Genomic DNA, 24,907 nt, shown 5'->3' with positions numbered 1-24,907 from the left:
GCCTAAAACTTTTATTCGAAATTTCCATAAATACATAATGTTCTTTTTTAATTTGCAAGGTGTTCTCGAGCTTTTCAATAGCTTCATTGTGTTCAGAAGGCCAAAATCTACAAGAAATTATTCCTTTAATAAGGAAGTAGGCTCTAATGAAAATGTATTAACAAAATAACGATAATAATCTGAACTTTTATATAATATATATAAATGCTTTAAATATTTATAAAAACAATTGAATTAAGCTCAAAATCACAATAAAACTTTAAATCTTGAACTTAAAGTATTTGTACAAAAAATACAATTTTTTTATTATTTTTCCAATTTTAGTATCACAAGTTATCATAACAATAGAAATAAAGTAAATAAACTATAAAATATATTGTTTAATAAAAATAGAATGTTATACACGACTTCCATATGTATACAGTTTTTTTTTTAAGTTCAATACATTATAAAAATGGGTGTGATATATCTTTAAGCAAATTGTTTAGTTAAAAAATTATAATAAAGCTACAGGTGCCAAGTACATTTTAATCGCCATTATACAGTATTAACTCTATTATAATATTATGATATTATATACTCCTTCAAAAGGAAAAATCAACTCTCTCTTACAAAAGAGCAAAATGTTTTATCTTCTGGATTTAAATGTAATTATAACTGTTTTTCTAGCAATTTTTCGCGAGCGAATACGTATCGAATTAAATATTCAAGAAAATCTTCAAACGGTCGTTAGCGCAGCGACGTCTCCAGACGACAGTTTATCCTTTTTATTCATTCTCTCTCTCTTGTGGAATTTCCGAAGCTTCGGTAAGGCGTATGAGCAAACCTCCTCCGTCTACTGTTAATTGACTATAAACGGTTCAGTATTGTTTCCCCGGAAATTCGTTCGTGGAGAGAAACTCAATGTATCCTTGGACCGATCCGGGACCCACTCAATGAAAGAAAGAGAAAGTGTAGGGGGTGAGATAAAAACCGTATCCTTTTCAATGCCCTTGTCCATCCTCTCCTCTCGTCCGCCGTCTGTCCCTCTGTCTTTTCTAACGAGCATGGAATACCCGGCGATGGCAATGAATGGCTGTTTGTAGGGTCAGCTTATTTCTTCGGCTTTCTATTATGAATATTTGTGACTTCTATCCTTCTCTACCCTAGGCAGTCTTCGTTAGCCATTCCCACCTGATTCGTCGCATTCGCCGCCGGTTGTCTGCTCGCTCCGTAGGTCGGCGGAGATTTAAAGCATATTAGACTAGCTCTCGACTTCGGCTCCATTGCAAATGTGAAGGGCTAGGAGGGAGAGAGGGAGAATACGTCGTGCACCGGAGGGTACTGGTCAGCCCTTCAAAAGCTCCTCGAACCCCAAAGCTTTCTCCGAATATCACGGTTACCCGTTCGGCGCGGCGGCGGCGGCGGTGGCAGCAAACTACCGAACGGGTGAGTTCTCTTATGGGAAAACACGACGGCGCTCGTCGAGTCGCTATTGTGAGCCTCTCGAATCGAACGGCCGCGACAATCGGCCGTGTCAACGTCGGGATTACTCCCGAGGAAACGAGACCGATTATTTCTTTTCGGAGGACAACGAATCGCGACTATAGGGAGATCTATACGCATTTCCGTAATCCATATTTATGAGGAGGACGCCATCGCGCGCGGGATAAAGATTAATGAAAGAGATGGACTAATACGCGCGTTGCACACACGTGCGATGCGAAGTTTCGCGTCTGAGTTAACGACGTCGTGAATAATAACATCAACGCGACGTCTCGATAATGCGAATGCAATCGACCAGCCGCCGGTCGTTTTGCCCCTTTTTTATGTTTTTCTTTTCCTCGGCTTCGCACCTTCATTTTCCTTCCTCTTGTGACGATTCCCCCTCATCCTTACCGCCGCTCGCTGTTAGTCCGTCGCGATCGGCAACAACGCTCCTCATCCCTCGTGTTGCTTTGAATGAAATTGCATTCATTATGTCAATTGCTGTGCATTCGATGAAGAGCCTCCGAGGTTCCCTCTGAGAGACCACTCTTCCTTTTGATTTCTCGCGGAACAGTCGTTGCGTCGCGTCGGAACGGAAAAATTCGTGGCGTGTATACCGGTTTTTTTTTTCACTTTTTACTCTATATCAGTCCCGATTATATAGCAGAGAAGATAATGCTGAATGCGTACTGATGATCTAAATTGTATCTCATTAATATTTTATATTTTATTTAATATAAGCAATATTTAGTGGCAATAATATAAAAGTGAGACGTAAATAATATAGGCAAAGATTAACATATAGTATTACGTCTTGTTTAATGCGTAAATTGTGGTACAACTGATATTAATTTTTGACAAATTTATGAAGCTGATAATAATGTAAACATGCAATTTTGTACTGATTTTTTATATTTTCATAAACAAGATTTATTGTAGAATATTTTACATTGATTACATGCATATACATAGGTGTTATACAAATTAAATCGATATTTTTATAAAATATCCATTGAGTTTCTTAAATCATACCACCGCAAGTTTGATTATAAATAATTTTACTACAAATGTTAATGTAAAACTGATGCTTGATACATATGAATAAAAATTTCAGTTGCAAAAATAAATTCAGTTTTATTTTGAGAGAGAGACATTTTTACATTTACATTATTATTATTATTATTTATTGATTATTAAATATTTGGTCCTTTTTTCAATAAATTATTAATAAAAGTTTTGCCGACTAATAACATCTTATATTTTTATTCATAAGTTCGAATACTTTCAAAGTTGATACGATTTAAAAGACACGATTTAGACAATAGGCACCTTTTGCAGTATATATTGCTAAAAAACGTACTAAATTAACTTATTATCGGTAAAAGGTTCACATTGTGGTAAGGTGTGTAAAAAACATTAAGCTACATTTTCCAACTTGCAAATCAGTACTAAATGGAAGACATGATAAAAAAGGAACCTTAAGTGGTATGCATTTGGCAACTCTCTTTTTCTCGATAAGAGCACTTATATGCACATGTACGGGAGATATCGCGACGTACATCGAAACGCACACCTACATATGTAGGCGCACCGTAATACATTATCGATCAACATTACGATCGAAACTTTACGAGAATTGACGCCGAGTAATATCTCCACGCGCGTAAAATTTTATCTACGAAGGCAAGACCAATTTGGCGAATTACCGAAAGTCTGGAATTCAATTTTCAATGACAGGGCGGATGATTGATGTTTTGCAGCCGAGGAGAGTGGCTTTGTGGACGGCTCGAACGGGCGAATCTGCGTAAGCTGCGACCACGAGGTCTACCCCGTGGACGCACATTTTGTTTCTCAGAAACGCGAAGTATATATATAGTGGAACAGTGCCGTTCATTCACACCCCCAAACGGATTACATTGATCACTGATTGGAACTGGATGATCCGCTAAAAAAGCCCTCACGTACCTTTTGTAAAGAACCGCCTACCGCGCCTGCTACGATTACTTTGAAGTCGAAATCTCATGTCGGAATCTCCCGACTCGGTTAGCTTCGATGGACGCCAATCGATTGGTTTTTCACGATCAATAATGCCAAAATTTCTTTCTATGTATGTGTATGGGTTTACCGCAAAAGTGATCTAACTGTCAAAATTCGGTTTCTTATTTTAAAGGATTAATGGTTTAGTAAATTAATAATTCATTAACGGTTACAATAGTTCATGAATTATTAATTGATGAAACCATTAATGTTTTAAAATAGAAAATTGCGCGCGCGCATATTTCGGCAATTAGGACACTTTGATTCTTAAAGTGATCATTTGTTACATTAGCGTTAAACAGTAAATCAAGATTTATTTTTTAATTTACCTTCGATAGCCATGCATTCAAAAAAATTCTCTATCGTCACTCAAATTAATTTAAATATCTTCGGGATAAATTTTGTGGAAAAAATACGAGAATCTCGATGAAGATGTATAATTAGATCCGCGATTGCGCGATCAACCCGTAAAATCGCAAAATCTAATTACGCGTCCTACACGTTTTTTTATCGCAACGACGAACGCAATGGATGAAGACAGCAAGAGCGCTGTCATTTCCGTAGGACGTCGCTACGCCCGAGACGTATCGCATTGGCATTGCCTTCGGGATACGTCACAGAGAGATCGAAGATTGCGTCAGCGGGATGGGATGGGATGGGAGAGCGTACCCTTTCTGGACAATCAGGAACGCGCGGGACGAGACGGAGAGATAAACGCCCGACGGCTGTAGGGAGAGGCGGGTGCAGGAGGGGAGCTTCTCTGTCGCGGAAATACTCAGACGGAGACCGATTCTCTTAATAATGCGCTCGGGAAACGTGCCGAGCCTCGGCGCGGCTCTCCTGACGTCTTTCTCGTTATTCCTTGCCTCTTTCTACTTTGTTTAGGTGAATTTTCTGTTTGCAATCTTGTTAGCCACTATCTCCCCGTCGCGAGGAGAAAATTTTGTTTCTACCGCATCGCTATAAAAACCATTCCATATAACGATTACGAAACTTCCCGATTATTTCTACGAACACTTGCGGCCACGTGTCCACGCTTATCTTGCCGCAACTTTAATGTAATAACTATTCATTTCAATTTCCCCCCTCTTCCTTTTCTCACTTTTTTTTCGATTTCACCTCGTCAAGAGCGATGCAGTTTTTTTTTTCGCGTTAATATCGTTGGACCAGAGTGTCGCTGTAATATCTCGTCGTCGTTTTTGCCGTCATCACCATGTGTCTGCGTCGCTAAAGCGTAATTAGCAAGCCGATAGCAAGCCGTGATAAAGATAATCGAGCAGCGGCCTGCAAATTGCTTTCCACGTCCGGGAGCGACGTTGATAATTAAATAACATCCTTACGTCGGGCGTAATTCGATTGCTTTGGGGATAAACGCGCAACGGACGAGAATCAGTGAGGAAGGGAAGCGACACAGCGGGGAATGAAAACAATTCTAACGGATAATAAAGACTATTGAGTGACGTTACAATTAGGAAACGACTGTTGTTCCACACGCTGATCATCATTGTCCACTTCGTTATCCGCTAACGAATGAAAAGTCGAGATCGAATCCAAAGATCAACGGATGTCGCTGCATGATGGTCGTTGTCTGAAAGACGATTACTTAGAACAGCTTAAAAACAGTAGGACGACGTCTTAAAAGACGTCTGGAAGCTTCGAGAGCAGAGCGCAGACTTATTCTCAGTTTCTCGGCCGATGAATAAATTTCTCATGCGACGTGTCGGTCGAAGCAGCCGTTCGGTGCAACCGCCGTGTCGGCGGATGTACGGCGACGGAGGGTTGGGATTCGGGACCTTGGAGGACCGGAGGTTGGTCGACGAGCTCTCCACCACGCCTTTTCCGCGTATTCGTAACCGCGTCTGGCGGTTTCCCTAAACAAACCGTAGTAAGTTTCGCATGGTGCACCTTCCTCAAACTTTCGACCGGGTATCCTTTCCGTTTCAGCAGGGCGACGTTTCAACTCCGACGAGTATACGAGTTCGCAACCACGCAGCAAGGAGACGTCGCGATATGGCAATTACGTGGATATTAAAGGGACTTTGCTGCTTAGGTTGTCTTGAAAGGATGCTTTGAATCGAATCTGAAAAGAAAAGAAAAAGGGTGGGTTTCCGTTTGAAAGATTGGTATTTCTCGTCATTGGTGTTTCCTGGAAATCGGGAACGAGAAACGGGAAGAAGATATTACGGTTGAGCGTCCTGCTCGCAGTTTGTTCGGAAAGTTTCTCTCTTTTTAAAATGAAAATATTTTCCGAGTCAAAGCACAGAAATCTTTTGCATTTAATTTACAAATCAGTCGCTCTCTAACATTCTAGTGAATTTGCTTTATGATGTATCATCTATCTATGTGATATATCTGGGCGTGCACTTTTCACGTTCCCCGACATCTTATTACAATGCATTTTGTGGTGCGAAAGAAATAAGAGGATATGCCTCTGTGACGACGAGAGGGGGGGGGGAGCTATGACGTTTCGTATTCGTATTCGTCTCGTCGTGACGTCGCTTCGGTTATTCCTTGATGATGACAGCAGCGGCGGTGGCGCGAAAAAAGAGGAAAAAATGTAATAAAGAGAAAAACCTCCATACCATGACTACATCTGTAGTCTCCTGATGGGTATCGAATGGGAAGGCGAACGTGTATAAGCAAGTCGTTCGAGCAGCTGTTTCGAACGAATCGACCGCTTTTTACGCGCCTCGCGGAACGTCACGCTATTACTGTTTGACACGCGAATATTCTACTTGTCAAAATTCAGTTTTTGATAAATTGTCCCGTTCGGAAAGCCGGTTTTTTCTTTAATATGTAAAGTTTATACAAAATTTAGCTAAAAATTATAAAATTAATAATTCTGGTTTTTGAAATTCTGCGATTCTATCAGAAATTATTATTCACCCACAAGAAAGATTTTTGGATCGAACGCTATGACTCAAGAATTTTTTAAATCTTAATATAAAAATTTTTTTGAGAAAATATATATCAATTATAAACACCATCAGTCAGTCTTTAATTATATAATTATCTAAGATATATAATTATTTAAGATAATAAAAGAAAATAAAAATATTATAGACAAAGTTTGTTGTTTAAAAAGAGAAAAGATAGCGCAAAGAGTAACATATTAAATTCAGAACATTGCTATCGAGATAAAGGAATTCCAGTTATAAACTAAAAGACATAAAAAGAACCAGTTGACGAGAAGGCTTTCCTTATTGTAGGACATCCTTATAATAAGGAGGCATAATTATTGTCGTCCCTTGAGAAGTAAGGGCTCTTAGACTGCTTGAAGCTACACGAAGTACATTACATTAAATTACGCCCTCGCCGTCGTTTGCTTCCTTAAAGTTGTCGTATTGAAATGCCTTGTTGCGAACAAGCATTCACAAACGAGACGCAGACGTTGGAAACGTCAAAGCCGAATACATTATACATCTCTTCTCCGTATTGTTAATTTATAATTATCGTAACTTGGGAGTTTGGTTTGACATCGAGATATTTTTTTAAATATGACTTACCGTGTGCAATTATAAAAATAAAAAGACCGTGCAAACCAGAATATCTACGGACTGTGTGCTCTGTAAGAGGAAAGAGGTAAAGATTACACCAAGGTCCTTTATCGAACGCTCTATGCGTTACCGTAATTATACCGGAGATCCCCTTTGTGGCTCCAGCAATATCAACCTTGGCTTTTCGAGACAATGAACCGCGTCTCCGATGAGAACACTCTTGCGTGGAGTTTATTCTCTCTCTCTCTCTTACTCTCTCTCTCTCTCTTTCTGAATTATACCGCGTAGCTTGCCAACTTTTCAATTTCGAAATTGGACGACCGCTTCAAAGTTGCAGGAGGCTCGATCTTTCCAATAGAGAGAACTCGGATGAAGTGGATGTTGCTTCCTTCTAAATACGTAGATCAAATTGTTAACATATTATCGTACTTTTGCTCCATTTGCTTTCCGATAGTAGAAATGCGTTCATCGCCTATCACGATATTGCACACGACGAAAATTTTACATGATTTGTTATAAAACAAATAAAATAATGAGATATAAACTATTTATTATTGAGATATAGAACAGCCAGTTTTTCATCTTAAAGTAGCAAAGTTTCACAGCTGAATAAAATTAGCGACTATAATTAATCATATTTGTTCTAACAGCAGTAAATTTTGTAATACAGCAACACAACTTTCTGCGAAAATCTATCGAATACGTAGATTAAAATTTTTAACAAGAGATTTTTAGCTGAGATGACATATATTTTTGCTGCTGTAATGAATTAAGAAATGAGAAACTTTTCATTTGTTACATTAGCAATTTTCTTTGTAGCAAACAATTAATTGCTCCAACAATTTATTTATCGCTCTCAGACATAGCTTCTTTCTCGAGAGCTATCAAATTTCCTTTGTTACATACGTTAAACTCGCGCAGCAAGCTGTAGCTTCGCTGACTCACTCAATCTATTTATTCTATTCAGCATGTTTGATAATGTTTATTCTGTGAACCTTTATTACACAAGATTCTAATGTACACGCTGGACGTATTTTGTATACGAGTGTATACGCTGGATGTATTCTGTATATGAATTCTAGATTCAAGAGCTAAATACATCCTACGTATGAATCCTGGATTGCAACTTTATCAACGTCCAACTTGTATTTTAATTAGACAAATGCATATACACATGTATACGTTATTGTGTTTGTAGAAATTTCATTCAGCTGCTACATGCACGACTTCTGATCTGTTTGTTTCAGTACAGCGATCGATTCACGCCCGTTCTCCTGATAGTCTCGCTCGCGGGGATTAAAGTATGCAGTCCAGATGGAAAAGTGAGTACTAGAGATGCACACATAGCTTTTCGTTCCCGCGAAAAAGGATACCTCACGTTTGTGCGCGGACGTTGTTATGGAGAAACCGTCTTGCCGCCGCCCGCGGCATATTCCAAGACGAAGCTTCATCCCCTGGAGCTTCGCGCGAAAAGAGTTCGCTTCTCTCTCTCTCTCTCTTTTTTTCTTGCAGCAAGCACGACTGCGTCGCGGGTTACCTACCGGGTATCTGGAGAGAGAAGATATTATGAAAAATCACTTTATTGTCGTTGTTAATCCTAAACCGTTGCTTTTAAACTGCATTTAATTCTATAAGCACTAAATCTTTGTCGCGATTCTTAAACAGAAAAGGATAATTTATGTTACGAGGGACGCGTTGTAAGTCACGATTGTCTGGAGAAAGAGGAGGATTGCCTGTACATGTTTGCATCGCGTTAACGTTTCAGAAACGAATCCTCCTAAAGATCCTCGTTAAGAGAGTGAGTGACGAGACGGTTGAATGGTAATACAGAGGGTTGAGCTTTCACACGGACGGGCAGGACGGAAGTTGAACCGCGATGCGAAAAGCCTAATTTTCCGCGTTCTTGAGCCTCGAGTTCGATAATCCTTGTGATACTTTGTAAGATCTCCCTTTCAGACCTTGGGACGCCAATCTTTCAGTGCTGAAGACGGGCGAGCTCTGTGCCCTCTTGAATCACTTCTCCTGAAATATTCGTACGACGAGAATAATAAATGATGAGAAGATAATAAAACAATTAAATTGAGATTAAGATACAAGAAAGTCGTTTCGATCGCTCAAAAAGACACCTCTCTCTATCATTTATTTTAATCAGTTTCAATCCTAGTGGCGCATAAAACAAATATAAAAGTAGAAAGCAGAAATACAATAATATTGAAACTGAAATGAGATTATTACAAATCAAAATTTCGCAAGAATTAAATAAAAAAAGAAAAGACATCTATCTTCTCTGAATCCAACCAGATATAAAACGTCACGTCTCGTGAGAAGGGGCGGAACGAGAGTAATCTCGCCGCTATTCGTCTTTTATTATTTTCCGGACTTTAATTGGGGGCCCGTAATCCTTATCGCATCCCTGCCAGTAATATTTCGAAGTTGGCTCGCACATGCACCGACCACCCTCGCGCGATTCGTGCCCGCCGTGTTCACGAGCCTGCACAGAACATATCGATCCTTCGAATTAGTGTTTTATTTCGAGGGCTTCTCCTAAGCTCCCGCTTTAATTTTCTACCTGAAAAAATCCTTACTTTCTAGCTCCGATCTTCGGTAAGCGCCTCTTAAAAAAAAAGCCCTCGTGGAACGTTTATCGTCGCGGATGAGGAAACGAAACGTTCATCTCTTTTTCAAGGAAATCTCAATTCGCTGTCGATCACGTCGCAGCATTTTCGATCATTCCTTGTAGTCAAGCTTCTTTAAATTGTTTAAAACTTGTAATTATTTTATTGGATCAAAAGTCTTGCTCTTCTTACAGTGTGTGTCAATACTGGCAGATTATCACGGCGAATTATGTATTAAACAACGTTATGGTAGCTGTAGAAAAAAGTTAATGCTAGTTAAATTATTTACAGTACAATCTTGTATCTAGCAAAAATAAGAAAGAATATTTGTCCAAAATTAAAAAAAAATATTGATGTCCGATTATAATGGATGAGTTTGAGAAGGAAAGAAAAATGACAGATGCTGTGAAAAACATTAGTAATGCATTTGGGAAATTCCCATTTGGGAAATTCCCATTTGGGGAATTCCCAATGTTTTTACACCATTTTTATACCTTTCCAAAACTCGTACATTATAATTGCACTAAAAGTATGCGAATAAAGCATTTATGAAGTCGAATCGAGTCTCTTTGATTCAAATACGAATTTAATTTTCCAGAATTTACATGTTAATTTAAACTATTTAAAAATAGTAAAATATTTTTAATGACTTTGATGACGTTGCAGATTTTTTTTTAATAAACGAAAAAATTAATTGTAATAATTTTAGAAAATAATTACAAAAAAATAATGTGCTTAGTAAAAATTTATAACAAATACTGTAAACAATAAGTATGAGAGTATTATACTGATAAACAAGCATATCATAGAAATTACAATGTTCTATTAAAATGTGACAATATTTCAGTGTAATATACTTTATTAGGAAAATAATGGAGCAATTTTAAATTTTATGTTATAAATTCTATATAATCATACAAATTTACAAATTGAAATAAATTTATGAAAACAATTGTTTATTGTGCACGCCAATTTTAGAATATTAGTTTATAAATTTTAAAAGTGATACGTTTTAGAAATCGACAAACAATCAGACACGTGAATTGGAACGCGCTGATAGGATTGGTCACACGGGAAATATAAATGAAACAATCAAAATAGGTAATCGATTCAAACTCGAATTATTCACACACTTCTAAATCACATACGATCACTCTGTATTTAGACTCATTTTTGCAGACACAAAGTAAATCACTTAAATAGCACTACTTTTTTTATAGATTTTAAATAGCTTTTTTTAGATAGCTTTTCTTAGATTTCTCTTGACGTCATCTTTTCAATAATATAATTTGCTATTCGTCAGACAGTTGACACGCTAACATTATCTCATCAAGGCTCAAATTTTTGCATTCACCTAATACACAAGACTACGCAAAATAAGAAAGAGAAGCTTGCAAGAGATTGAAAATTTTTTTTACAATTATTAAGTCATAATTTATTAAATTGAAGTAATGTTACATAAAATCAGACAATTATAGAAAAGGAAATAATTTACAAGATCATTGAAAAAAATAAGGAAAAGGGAAGTAAAGAAATGCTAATTCTTCTGTACCAATAACACATAATCACACTCAACTCATTAAAAACTTTAAATAAATAATCTCTCAACTCAACTAAACACTCAACTCATTAAAAACTTTAAATAAATAATCTCTTACAGTCTGATTTCAATCTGTTCACGAATGAATAATATAATAAGTAATATGTTTTGGTTTTTTCCATATTTAATTATTTGTGTTTGTTCATAAGAAACACGAAAAGAAAAATCGATACACTATACATCCGTCATCTTATCCCCGTTTCGCCGTCAAACTTTCCAATTACCTCAAACCTATGCTTGTAACAACGTTTGCACACTTATCATGAATTCTTGTGTAACACGTGTTTAATAATGATAAAACGATAATGTAGTACGCGTTCGAACTGCCACATTCAGCAAAGGAGTAATTGCCGATTTTCATGTTGCGAACTAAAATATGAGGAAACTTTCCGCGATCACGCCGAATGCACGTGACTGCACAAGATAATTAAGGCGCGAATAGAAACTTAGAAAGTCTAATTAAACTCGTACAATCGACCACAGCACATTTAGATAAACTGCATAAGATTGACCTATAAAAATGATATTGACTCGGTTTAAAAAATTTAATTGAAAAATATATTTCGAACGTTCGAATGCTATGCTTGTATTCCAAATTTGTTCATCATGCCACGTAATTCGTGTCAAACGTATCTCTTCACGCTTGAATTTCTGTTACACGGCAATCGCGATTGTTCCAAATCGCTCATGCATCGCGGAACGGTCCCGAGGGACGCGCGATCGTGTGTATAATTCGCTAGAAAAATCTGCAGTCTGCGACATTAAAAAAAAAAGAACGTTCTTTTTTCGACGCCATGATGAGAGACGCGACATCCTGGTGATCATTGAATTACGAGGGAGTGAGATATCAATAAAATGCACACGCACGAGAGATTCGGTCGAGTTGGGGTTGTTGGGTAAACGTATGATGACGAATGGTGCCAATCTTTGCGAACGCAAGGGTAGAAAGGAGAGAGAGAAAGAGCAACGTATAACCCGTCGCGATCGAAAAGGTGGGAGGGGTGGGGGGGATGTATTTACCCTCCATCTGTGGATTTACTCGTGCATACATGGAAGAGCACTTCGCGATGATACGCGTCTCTCCCGCGCGTATCAACCACCCACGTCGAACAGTGTCCACTCCAATGTTTCACCGGTGCCGCGAAGGAGGTACGGTTAACCCCGCCGCTAATAATCCTCCGTTCCTTTAGCCCCATTAAACCCTTTGCCTCGCCAAGCGTTAAAAAAATTCCTACGATCCCTCCCGTACGTAGCCCCCGAATGTGTGCGCTTCCGTGATTTTGCGACATTCGAGCGGCTTTGAACGCTCCAAACTTGCGCTTTGTACATCAAGCGAACCGGTTACCCCGGCGCGTCGCTTTGCCTAGATCACACGACGCGGAGTTTTCAGCATACACGGCACCCTCGACGCGACGGTTATTTCAGAAACACCCTGGGCGTCCCGGTAAACAGTTGTTTATCGGGCAACTTTTGCGCGCGAAATCTCCGAAAAACAACGACGTTCGAAAATAAAAATTCGTTTATATACGAATGATCGCATTCTTCCGATAATTCTGTTATCGCGGAATGAAATCGCGTCGCGTTCGGTAAAGTAAACTGGGGAATAAACGAGTCGGTTGCGGAAACACGCGTACCACCATGGAAGATCAACGACGAGCAGCCCGTGTAATTTTTGTACTCGTTCGTACATTTGCCGCGATCACGGGATATGTTTATCCTTTACCTGCAGATTTACTCGTGCATACACGAAACAGCACTCACGGCACTGCAGCGCGTATCTCTTTTCCCTATTTGCCTCTCTCCCTCTCCCTCTCCCTCCGCCCTCACCACCGATAGTATAGGAAATATCTTTCCGCGATATTCGTCATAAAACGGACAGCACATCGCTCACCATCCGGACAAAAAAAAACTTTTATTTGTAATTAACTGCAGAAACGAGACAGAGCAAGATATACAGCGAGAGAAGAATGGTGATAAAAATGCTATTTTAATAAAATGTTTAATACGCGAGTAAGATGGGAGAGCAATACGTGAAAAAGAAGTCATCAATTTATCTATCCTCGGGCAGCGATTACGCGTTCACGTGCAACCTTAAGGAAAGAAAGCGGGAGTAGCACCGGAAACTGAGGGTCATAAAATTTTTTACTGCAACCAAGAGCTTAACCCAACCCTGCCTTAAAATTTTTACTGGTACCGAACGCAAAATCGAACTCTTAAACATTTAGAGGTATCCCATCTGCGCTACAGATACGACTGAAAGATACATTTAGTACCGTCTGTGGCGTGTATTATTACTATTTATTAGTATGAACGTGTATATTCATGTATAGGTAAAATTTCTGCAGTTTTTAAAGCAGTTCTTGCTTATCTGCTTTACAAAAAAGAAAATTACGAGAAAAAACAAAATCCGGTGGCATGGTGTACCTAATATTCTTATATCATGCTGTTATCCTGCCTCAATTTTTTGATGCAGGATAACAGCATAATATAAGAATATTATGCTTATTAGATATACCATTGCCGGGAAAATAGTTGAAAATAGTAACAGAAATATTTATTTAAAAGGCGTATCAATAAAAAATATTTACATAATGTATTTAACTGATGAAATATCATTAGTTACGATTAGAATCAATTTATTGAAACACTCGTCAGTTCTTTTTTTTTCAAAGAATATCTTATATTAAGTAAATATTATATATAATTACATTTATGTATTAATATGTTCGCTTTTTTTATATTTACTGCAATAAATAGTATTTTTTATAGACACATCCTTTAAATAAATATTTCTATTGAATCTATTTCAATTTTTTCTCAATTTTTTCTGCCAGTTATGTATAACAAGTGCGTTTGTCTCTATTGTTTCTTGTGAAGTCATTCGCTTTACAATTGGGAGGAAATTTTTGATTGGACTGAGCATCGTTGAGAATGGAGTGCTACTTATATCATGGATATCAGGGGGGTTTTCTTTCTGTAACAAAAAGCTGATTTTTTTTACGGTTATTTCACTGAAAATAGAAGGCGAAAAATTCTTTTGAGCTGCACTCGTTTGTCATAAATAAATCTTTGGCTCGGATGATTCCCTCGTTGCAGAGAATACTTTTACGTTCACAATCGGATTTCGCGATTTGCTAGAAATCTCCGATTCCAGGTATTCTCAGGGCGGGACAATGGATAGGGGTTCAAATAACCGACGCAAGTGCTACGGCGACGTATCCCATTGCAAAGGCGCAAAAGCGAGTAAAGACGGGAACGGGTGAATAACGACGTCAGCGTTCTCCCGTGGAATATGACAAACTCGACGAAATCCTCTCTAGGATGTCGTTTGTTGTACCAAGAGCGATTGGTAACGCGCATAGTTGCCTCGAGATAGTTGGTTCGCTACCCGTGTTACCAGGGCGATTCTCGGCCCGTAACAACTTTGCGCTCACAACTATGTTTCGAGTTGACCAGCTTAGTCAGAAACTTGGCGCGTAACGTACTTCAATCGAATTTTTAACGAATTGAATTTTAACTTTCAGACAGAAACCCAAATCGAGCGGGTAACTTTGCGCGGTGTGCTTCAGTGTGGCTGCTAACAAATTAGATTACACCCGCGCAAGCTGAGATAAACTGATTAGGTCAGCCGATCGGTCAGAGATATACGCGACTATTTCAATGTTTCAAATTTTGTACGTTAATGATTGCCATCGTTATTAAAAAAAAAGTTATTATTTTTTATTATTTTTTATTCTCTTTTTAATAAAAGAAAAAGCGATTGTTAACGCCAATATCAATATCTTCATTGTTATTTGTCATAAGCGCGATATTTCTCGTTAGAATAGAATAATTGAAAGAATTCTTGCATTTTGAGTAGAATTTAACAAAAGCAGTATGAAGAGCTAGTTCAAGTATCGTCCATCCAGGAGGCATAAGTAAGAGCAGCTTTTTACCGTGCGGGTCATTTATATCTTTCTCACGTAGAACTTTGCTACTTGGAGTAAATGCAGGCACCATGAAAAATTCAGCACGAAACTTGATAGAATCGCAGAGTATCCCCGCCGGAAAATTTGTTCCTACAGTACGATCATCTTTTCAATCACCATTCTACTCGTCCGCATGCTTACCCCTGCGAAAGAACGAATTTGTGCGAGTATCTCATCTCGGAAGTTTGAAGATGAAACCGTGTTTCTCCTTAAGACTGAAGATTGGAGTGCAATAATAGCTCAAGCCAAAAATGTTACTTTAAGAATATGAATTTTTAATTTTAAAGGCCAGTGGTTTTAGCGAAGATGCGAATTAAGAAAGAAAATATTTTTTTTGTCATTTATTGAACAAATATAAGAACTTTTTACGTTTAAATTGCAAAATTAATTTTCACAATCGTAGAGAAAATTGCCGTTGCAGCACAGAAATGCGCAGCCTCTCTTTTGCAGAGAAAAAGCTTTTATACGCGCCCAAGCAACTTCACAATCAGTAGTGCGTCTATAGTATGCACAAGAGCATGGTGCCGCGACACAATGGACAGATAAATATTAATAGAACGTGCAAGCGAAGACTGTAAACATGCTCGATGTAATTCTACGGGACCGGGTAATAAAATATCAAGAGTGCACGAAGTGCCGTTGCGAGGATATAAAATTCTTGCCTGAGATATTGGCGAAATCTCGTGGAAAGCTCTCTCCCAGACGAAGACACGAAGATTTTGCTCACTCGACGAAGTTTTATTTGTACTGGCTCCAAATTTATAGACAACATTAAAAATTTACGTTCCAGAATGAGAACAGTGTTTAAATCCAGCGAGTCGTAACAATAATGTGCACACTACTTTATATAGACTTGTAACTTTATTCCATCATTGAAGAACATTTATATGTACGTTATAACGATATGTCCAAATTATTAGGATTTGTGAAATCTAATTTTTGACACATTTGCTTTTAAAAAGCTTTTAGAGCACTTACTTTTATAATCTCAAACTTATTTTTTTCTAAATTTTACATTTTTGATTTAAACGATTTCTTTATTTTAATCTCTATCTGAATAATTACTCATTTTATTATCGGCATTTGAATTACAGTTAAAAATTAAGGAATAATGAAAAGTGATATTAATTAATTTACCTTTAATTTGAAATGTGTAACTAATTAAAATTATAGCTAGAAAAAGAGCATTATACAATATAATACACGTATTATTAGGAAGAAAACATATTTAAAAGTTACGTATATATTTCATTTAATTATGCTAAAATGATTAATATCTTAATGGATATAATTTTATGCTAAATAATTTTTCTACCAATATTCATTCAGGATTGGTACAGTCCCATCCGAATTATTTAATTATCTCATCCTACGCCCCTCAATTTAAGTACACGCGTTATTTACCACGGTTCTTAACGAGTCACATGCAGTAAGTGATATTTATGACAATATCCTGTTTAATAAGGACGCTAGTTTTTTGCAATGATCTTAACATGTACACAACGTTTCACAGCGAAATTGATTTAAACGATTAAATCACTCAACAAGATGAGAGTAATAATAAAACGCTCGTAAATCATTTTTGTTTGCATTCAACACGAGAGACTCACTCTCGAAAATATCTCGGAAATTGTCAGTCAGAGGCAAACTTGTGTGAATTATTTTTCACTGTGCTGAATGTACTATTCAAAATAATGACTCAGAATATCGTAAACAAAATATCGTAACATTATTAAGTTTACTTATATTGATTAAATACGTTTTACTAAGAAATTATTAAGCAAGTTTAAATAATTATCTTTTATTAAATTTTATTAAGCAGTTATTAACACCGGAATACTTACAAATTATTTTCATCGTTTTAATTCATTATCCGTAATATAATACAAAAAGAGAAAAAGAAAGAAGAGGTTCAAGAAAGAAGGTGCAGCTGCGAAATAAAATATAGTTCAATACTCTTCTCAAGCAAAAGATTAAAAAAACATGATTTTACAAGAATAATACCAGATGCAAAATTAAATAAAGATTTAATTCAAATAATATGTGTTTTTTTTTAAATAAAAAAGTTATTATTTTGGCCACTTTCAAATGCACTTTTTCCTTTAAGTCATGTTTACCATTGTAATATATAGCTCCTTACGTCAAAATTCTTACGAACAAAGTTTCTCAAAATTTGCTCTTTTTTTTATTTCTGTTGCAGTGCGTGCAAATGGCGCACGCGTTAAGACGCATCTCTTACGCTACTTGTGAGCCGCAGCACGCCCAATTCAGCTTTCTGGCACGAGAGCCCAGAGCCCACTTCAGCTTGCAGTACTGTCATTCTTTTATCACCGAGTCTGCAGACCAGGTCAGTATAATGCGACTTTCTCTTTGATATTTCTTCTTTTCGCGGCACGTAAGGTGCGACTTTAACAAATACCTGACAAACATGTTAATGAGATCACAAACGAGTCTATTTTTATACAAGTTTTTATACAAGTTTATACAAGTTTTACTTTACAAAACTAGATCTGATTCTTAATTACTGAAAAAGTGGAGCGGTAGTAATCGATTAGAATAATTACATACGTCTACAAAACGACGAAAAAAATGTACGTTAATGATGTATTTGGGAAGAACAGGAGTTCACAACGTTGAAATCATTTTTGAAATATTTTACTGGCGCTCGAAGTATCTTAAATAATCGGGTTAATATAAATCGTCGAAACTGAGCCGGGATTTTCGTTCAAGATACTGTACGTGACAGGTCGTCCCTCGCCAGTGGACAACCGCGTGCGTCTCAAGTGGAAACTAGAAGCTGTCTCGTCGTTTAAAGCTGATGGATCGCTCCCTTTGCTCTCGACAACTCTGCCGGCATTTAGAGCCAAGCTGTGCGCTTAGCGGACAAAATTTAAATTGAAATTACAAGACCAGAATGTTACCTTAATCGTAACTCGAGAATTCTTCGTACATGAATTAACGAGTCTACCTTACCGGTTGCTATTTAATTCTCGTAAAATAAAACGAATTTTCGTGTTTAATGCGATCGATTTGTCTATGAATTTATACTTAACTGCGACATATTTCACTTTTGTTTTATCGATATGGTTACAAAGTTTTACCTTTACCGTGATGTGTTTCAACTACTGTATCGCGTTTTATCGAAAGTCATAACAACCGTCCGAGGGAGGAACGTGCTTCGATGTTGAGACCAGCGAATATATCTTGGACGTCGATACTACCGGCAACTACCGAATCCCTGGATCTAAAAGCCTCTTCCTGTTGTCTGGAAGATAACATCGCCCGAGGCTTCGAGGTCCGTCGACGATATCAGAAAGGATAGAGCCGTAAGTTGGCGGAGCTTTAGCGAGTTGAGAATAGTAGACTTTGCACTTGGAACTTTGCACTCTGCCATTGCCTTGACATTTAGTCAACCCTAATGGCGCACTCTTCGGATTAAACTTTAAATACCTTTCGCCGAATTAAGAACGTCATCGTTCCTGAAGGTCTAGGATCAAGTGAGCTTACTTTGATAGCACGGCCAAGAAGATTGCGAGAATAGGCGGAAAATGAAGAGCCTCAGCATCGAGTATTTGAAGGTTTGAAACGTCCATTGAAGCGGTTGACACTGCATTTCAGTTTCCAAGCAATTTCCACGCTCTCTGTCAGGTGATTTGTCAACATATGATCCACACCGGATGAGACGGGGCGAGGGAGGGAGGAAAAGAGGCTATAAAAGTTTGAAATGATCTTTTTAAAGGGAACTTAAACGAACGAACCTCCGCGTGTACGAATTCTTTTCATATTTTCTTTATTGAACCAAAGAGTTAGGGTTAAGTGGACCGGATGTCATTTTTGTACGGTCTTGCGAGAATTTTGACTAATCCGGGATTCCACGATTCGTTCCTTCACACTGACCTTGAAGAGCGCCTTAAAATGTGCGTTAAGTAGATACAGGTACCTGTGGCAGGTACAGGCATTCCAATGAAGGTATGCGAACATTCTAGGTATACGTGCTCGTTGCAAGAAATGCCAAGGGACAGGTACAGGATACTCCGAAACGTATTTGGGTGTAAAAAAGAGGTATTTACTCTAAGTACTTCACTTCACGGCGGACACGGCGCGAGTCGGAGGCGAAGTCCGCGATCGAGCGGCGCGTCGCTCTGACGGGTCAAAGAACGCGAATCGCAAACTCATGCGCTCCGTACGGCGCTGGCTCTCTGTCGAGTGGCGTTCTCGGTCGTGGCAGGGTAAAAAGAATAAGAAGCAGTGGAAAAGATCGTGAGAGGAACGGAGAGCGACAGGCAGAGCGGGAAGGACTGACCGACAGACCGAAGGAGGAACGAAGAGAGAGCGAAAGAGAAAGAAAGAGAGGACGAGGGACAGCGAGGGTGAGAGGGAGAACGGGGACACGTGGTATTCAACAGCTGCCGTTGAACGTGTTCAATGCCGCGGTTGAAGCAAGAAAGCGGTCGGTCGGTCGGTCGCACCGCTCGGCTTCAGACCGCGGTGGGGATGGAACCGTGTGGGCCGGCCGGAGCGGCGGTGCTCTCGCTTCGTGTTCCTCGTGGACTTCAGTCTCTCTCTATACGTACCGGGAGGTATTGCCATCGCCGGGCCAGTTAAGCACGGCGGTATCCAGATTTTGCGACTTTGCGAGCTCCCAACGCGCGTGAGGCGACGACGACGACGACGACGGCGGCGGCACCGGGACCGCCAACGTGCGTCGAAGAGAGCGAAACGAGGAACCTCGTCGGCTGGAGGTTGGTCCCGCTGGCATTTCATCCAGTTGACAGTTGAAAGGATGCGCGTGTGGACCGGACCTCGCGCCTCTTTGAATCCTCCAATCTAACGGATGGTTCACCGCCCCACTCCCTCCCCCGCCATTGTGAGTTTCCGCTTCCGCGATGGTACCGGCCCGACTTACTGGATTGGTGACTAGCGAAAGACTGTGACATCAGGCATAACACGAAAAAAAAATTAACTATCATTTGTTGCATTGACCTTACTTCCATAAAAATACAATTAAAGAAAGTTTCAAAGAGAAGAAGAAAACAGCACGCGCGAATCAGTCGAGCATCGCTAGAGGGATTACCAGAAGGTACAAAACTCCGTCCAGAAACTTTCTAACGATTGCCCAATCCGTAGATTCCTTCCTTCGATTCCAGAATACTCCGGAGCACGAGCTCCGATTATGGAGGGGAATTGCGCGAGCGAATGAATGTATGCCGGGCACCACCGCGACGTCGGTAACAGAAGTCTGTCCATCGGAAAAGTATTAGAAGGATGTGGCGACTATGTGTGCGGTTGACATGCGACAAGTGAGAAGCGAGAAGCGGCGCGGTGCCCATTAACCGGTTTCCGCGGGTCGGCATGCAGAGCGACACGTAGCCGGTGCTACGCCATCGAGAGTGGCTCACGGATCCTTCGTGCGTGTGTCGCACGTAGGATTGGAATCCCGCGGGTCCCATGACGTCGCGATCGTCGTCACCTGTTAATAATACTGCATCCTCTCGCGGGAGACTCGGAAGATCGGCAGGGGAAGAAGTCAGTTTCGCGTCGACGACGAACTCTCGACAGCTTTCCTCAATGGATGTATCGTCGGTGCCAACGTATTTCCGTTACCGAACGGATACCAGTGTCTCCAGTCACGTCAGCCATACGAGGTTCGAGTGGTGCTCATCCACGTGCTGGTACGAGATATAGATTGGAACTTCGTGACTTCAAGAGGCGCCTGGTGTGCCGGTATCGTCAAAGGGATATATCTTTGGAGAAAGGTGCTGGATGCGGCGAGCATTTCAGCGCGTCGATATACCGGTGTCTCGTGCAGTAGAAAGTGCGCCGCATAGTGTCGTGAATGTGTGACCGGAAATGTGTGGAATATTAATGTTAGAAGTGCGAATGACCGGGGTGATCTGTGTGATGGTACAACTGTTCTTAAGTATGGCAACGTCGAATTGTTGCCTTGTCAAATCTGGATAAAGGCTTGATCTCCGGTGTTCGGGGAGAAAATCCCCTTTTGTGAAAGTTTAAGGGTAGCAAGAAGGCGCGATTTGAAAGGACACCGTGCAAAGTACAACGGTCGCTGTGGCATGAGGAGGCTTGCACGCAGGCGCAATATTCTGGCCGCATTCTTTGCGATTATGGGACGCCTTGGTAAAGGCTCACAGAGCGCAACGAGGCCCATTTTCAGGGTACATTATCGCAAACTTGTGGACGAATACTCGCAGCAGGAACAGTTGAGGTTTATGCCCGCGCTACCTGATTACATGTCGTATTGCTGTTGCCGATGCGGTCACACTCAGAAGTTCAAAGTGAGTCTTATTTGGAACTAAGCCAAATTTAAATATCTTAAAACTCGTGCAACAAACCCATCCGTCGCACTCATCCGGTTTACGATTATTTCTCTCGGAGTTTGAGTAATAGAAGTTTGAATAATTTTGCCCATCTAGTAGGTAGGTTAATTTCCGCTTTTAAATGATTGCGAATACCAGTTCCAACTCCAAGTCGATATGCATAATAAAACGATCTGGATATTGCCCTGACTTCGCCGTATAGGCTTTACTCCTTGCAATATTAACGGATCGCGATTAGGTCGCGGTACCGCAACATGACCCCGGAGACGTAGTCGCTGTAACGGCCGAAAAAAAGGGTAAAGAAGCGAAACGGTCCTCTATTGTTTCACCAGGTTGTGAAACCAGATCATTAACGGCCAGTAAACTGTCGCATAACTCTTCTAAATTGTTCGATATTTTTTCAACGCGGAAATACGATGTCCAACTGATGCAAAAGGAAATTGAAGATGTAATCGAAAAAATAATTAGTTGAATTCACATGTCAAAGTTGCTTTCGTAACTTTCAGTCGTTTAACTTTCTATCACCGACGTTCGTCGATATCTATCAAAGTCGTCTCATTTATCAGTGTACGTATTTATCCTTTCTTCAAGATTTAAGAGAGATTGGGTTCAGGTTTGATATAGTCACATTCCAGGATCTGCTAAAAGAGAGCCATCGAGTCGGTAGATTGCATACTGTAGTCCGAGAGAACGTGAGAGAAAGAGTGAGAGATAGAGAGAGGGTAAAGGGGGTGGAGGGGAAGAGAGCGAGAAAGAGAGAGAAAGCCTAAGCCCGGTAATACTACTATCGCGTACCAGAAAGAAAAAGAGCTAACGAGGGAAGGGAGAGTGAAGGGGGATAAGCCGTGGGATCGGACGAACGCATTCCTCGGCTTCATATAGCTGCTTGTAGCGCGAGATGCCTCGCTGCTTCACTCGTTGGCTCCTTACCGATGGAGTGTCTACACAGCATTGATATTTTAGCGACGATATATACGAAGCCGTCGTTATTCTAGCCAGTGTTCATCTGCATCTCGCGAACGTTTAGAAAGCATTCTGTCGATATTAGAAAATAATGGAAACGTGTGCTTTAACAACGTGATATAGCTGCCATTATGTCGTCAATACCGCGTGCTCTATAGCCGCTATGTAGCACACACTCCGGCAGCTGGATTATCTCGTATTGTCGCCAAACCGATTCAAGCGAGAAGCTTCGAAGACCCGGCGTGCGACAACCGCCGTCTCCCAGTTAGTTCCTCTTGACTTCACAATGGAAAATCATAATTCGTGTCGACCCACTGCGTCCCGCGGACAAAAGCCGAAAGTTCTTCGACGCTGATTCACAAAGCGCCGGTCCGAATTTGACGAGTTTCCAATGATCTCTCAGGCGAGTTCACTATCCGTGAAGCCGCCAGGTGAATCCGCGCAAGGATTCGTCCCGGATTCCCGTCTCCAGCGTGACCGGCGGCAGCGGCGGCGGCGGCGGTCGAAAAGATATTTTCAGCGGAAAGAGAGAAAAAAAAGAAGAGAGACGGAGACGGAGAGAAGACGAGTCATCTATCGTGTTGCGCAAACGTTACGGAATTTCTCCCGTAACATCAATAGAGCATCTCACACAAAAGGTGGCCCATTACCGTCGAGGTACTTCTCGGTAGAAGCTCACAGTACAATATGAACTCTCGAGTTATAGGAGGCATAAGTTATACCTGGTAGCTTCTCAATAACACGTTAGCTTGCCGGTGAAGGACTTTATAATGGTCTCGTCACCGATTTTTCGTACCATTCACATCGACTGCCTCGCGTCCTCTTCCGTTTTTGTCATCATAGCGCCTCGGAGCAGATGTGATCTTACGTTTTCTTACACACATGTGTACGACTCGTTTCCTACTGCGACAGAACGTTCGCTTTTCTCGTGAAATCTGCCAATCGAGATTGGACAACTGACGCGATGACTTTGAGAAACATGACATGTGGAGAATATCGTCGGTAGTGACGAATATCGTCGGGATTCGCGTCCCTTATGTCGCGAACGCGCAATTTTGTTAGCGCCTATTATCGAATAAAAAGCAAACGGTCGCGGAAAATCTATAATGGCTCTCTACGAGTGCTCGACATACTGCCGGCTACTCGCGCAATTTACAATTTGAGATTTCTACGGTGATTTCTAGGCAAGAACGCCGTAAAGTACAATTTTACAATGATTAGACTCGCTTCCTGCGCGCTTCCTGCCGAGAATGACATCGCGAGATACGCGCCATGTTCATGTGTTGTGTCTCGAATCGAACGCATCGTCAGATGCATCGTCCCTCGCATTGGACGCACATGTCAACTATTTTTATCGTCGACAATGCTGCTCCCCTTCATACACGATACGTTACTACCACTGTGCTTCATTTTGTTCGATTTCACAACACCTACTTCCGGCTTTATCTTTTATTTCACTGCCGACTGAGAGTCATGATTCATCACGGAGATGGAAAGTTGCGTGTTTATTCTCTTCGTATAATTAAATGGGAATTATTACACTATTAGGTCGGTTTGTGTTTCTCAACTACTGGTTATGTATATTGACTATTATTAACGTTTTGTTATGATACGTATATTGTCATTTATTACTAAAAAAATTTATTACTATAAGTATATTAATAATTTTGATATCTCTTTAATGTATTATCTTCGTTTGCAATTTGAGATTTTTGTTCAGCCTAAGTCTTTTTATTGTTCTAGGCTTCCAAAAAATCTGAAAAAATTCAGGGATACTTTTTAACATTATTTTTTAAATTATTAAATAGTTTTTAAACTCACATGTTATAACTTTTATTTAATAAAAATTGGATACATCTGGTAGAAAATTCAGAGTGAAATTTTGCTTGTATCAAAAAAGATCAAAATTGCCGATAGATAGCTAATTTTACAGAATAAAAAAATTTTAAATAATATTTAAAGAATAATATAATTTAAAATAATATAATTTTGTAAAGTATCATATTATATATTAATATTTTGAAAAAAAGAATACGAAATATAAAAATATTTAATATTCATAAAAGTATTTTTTTATATTTAATATAATTTTCATATTTTTATGAATATAAAATATTATTTGCATCAATATTAAAACAAAAGATATTTAAATGAAAAAGTTATAAATAAAAGGAAATTAAGTCTTTTTAATATCTAATCAATTGACACTCTAAAAGTTTTAACTCGCTAAATTTCATTTAAACAGCTCTAACATTTCTCAATTTTTTGACATAATCAATTTTACTATTGATTTTTTAAATTTATTGTACAACCATGTATAATACAATATTAAGTAACACGATAACATATTCGTGAATATTTCTCCGTCTACTGTTTGACTATTACAATTCAACAATTTTCAACATTCACACGATTTTAATTTGTA

General features: G+C 39.4%; 1 protein-coding gene across 8 annotated transcripts in view; it reads left to right on the top strand.

The window, feature by feature from the left end:
• The window catches only part of LOC105205834 (tensin-1), a 122,160-nt gene that overhangs the window by 79,063 nt on the left and 18,190 nt on the right, over positions 1-24,907 (top strand). For 7 of the 8 annotated variants that reach the window (XR_005574931.1, XM_039449972.1, XM_039449974.1 and 4 more), the window contains 2 exons: positions 8,249-8,323; positions 17,385-17,531. Coding sequence is in view for 7 of the 8 variants with exons in the window: in XM_039449972.1 (XP_039305906.1) it covers positions 8,249-8,323; positions 17,385-17,531 (222 nt within the window). In the remaining variant the exon portion in view is untranslated. Of the gene's footprint in view, positions 1-8,248; positions 8,324-17,384; positions 17,532-17,625; positions 21,478-24,907 lie in introns of those variants that run through there. The other variant, XM_011175365.3, reaches the window with a different exon arrangement.

The sequence above is a fragment of the Solenopsis invicta genome, chromosome 5 (genome assembly GCF_016802725.1).
Source record: "Solenopsis invicta isolate M01_SB chromosome 5, UNIL_Sinv_3.0, whole genome shotgun sequence".
Taxonomy (NCBI): domain Eukaryota; kingdom Metazoa; phylum Arthropoda; class Insecta; order Hymenoptera; family Formicidae; genus Solenopsis; species Solenopsis invicta.
This window is presented reverse-complemented; position numbering and strand designations above follow the sequence as displayed.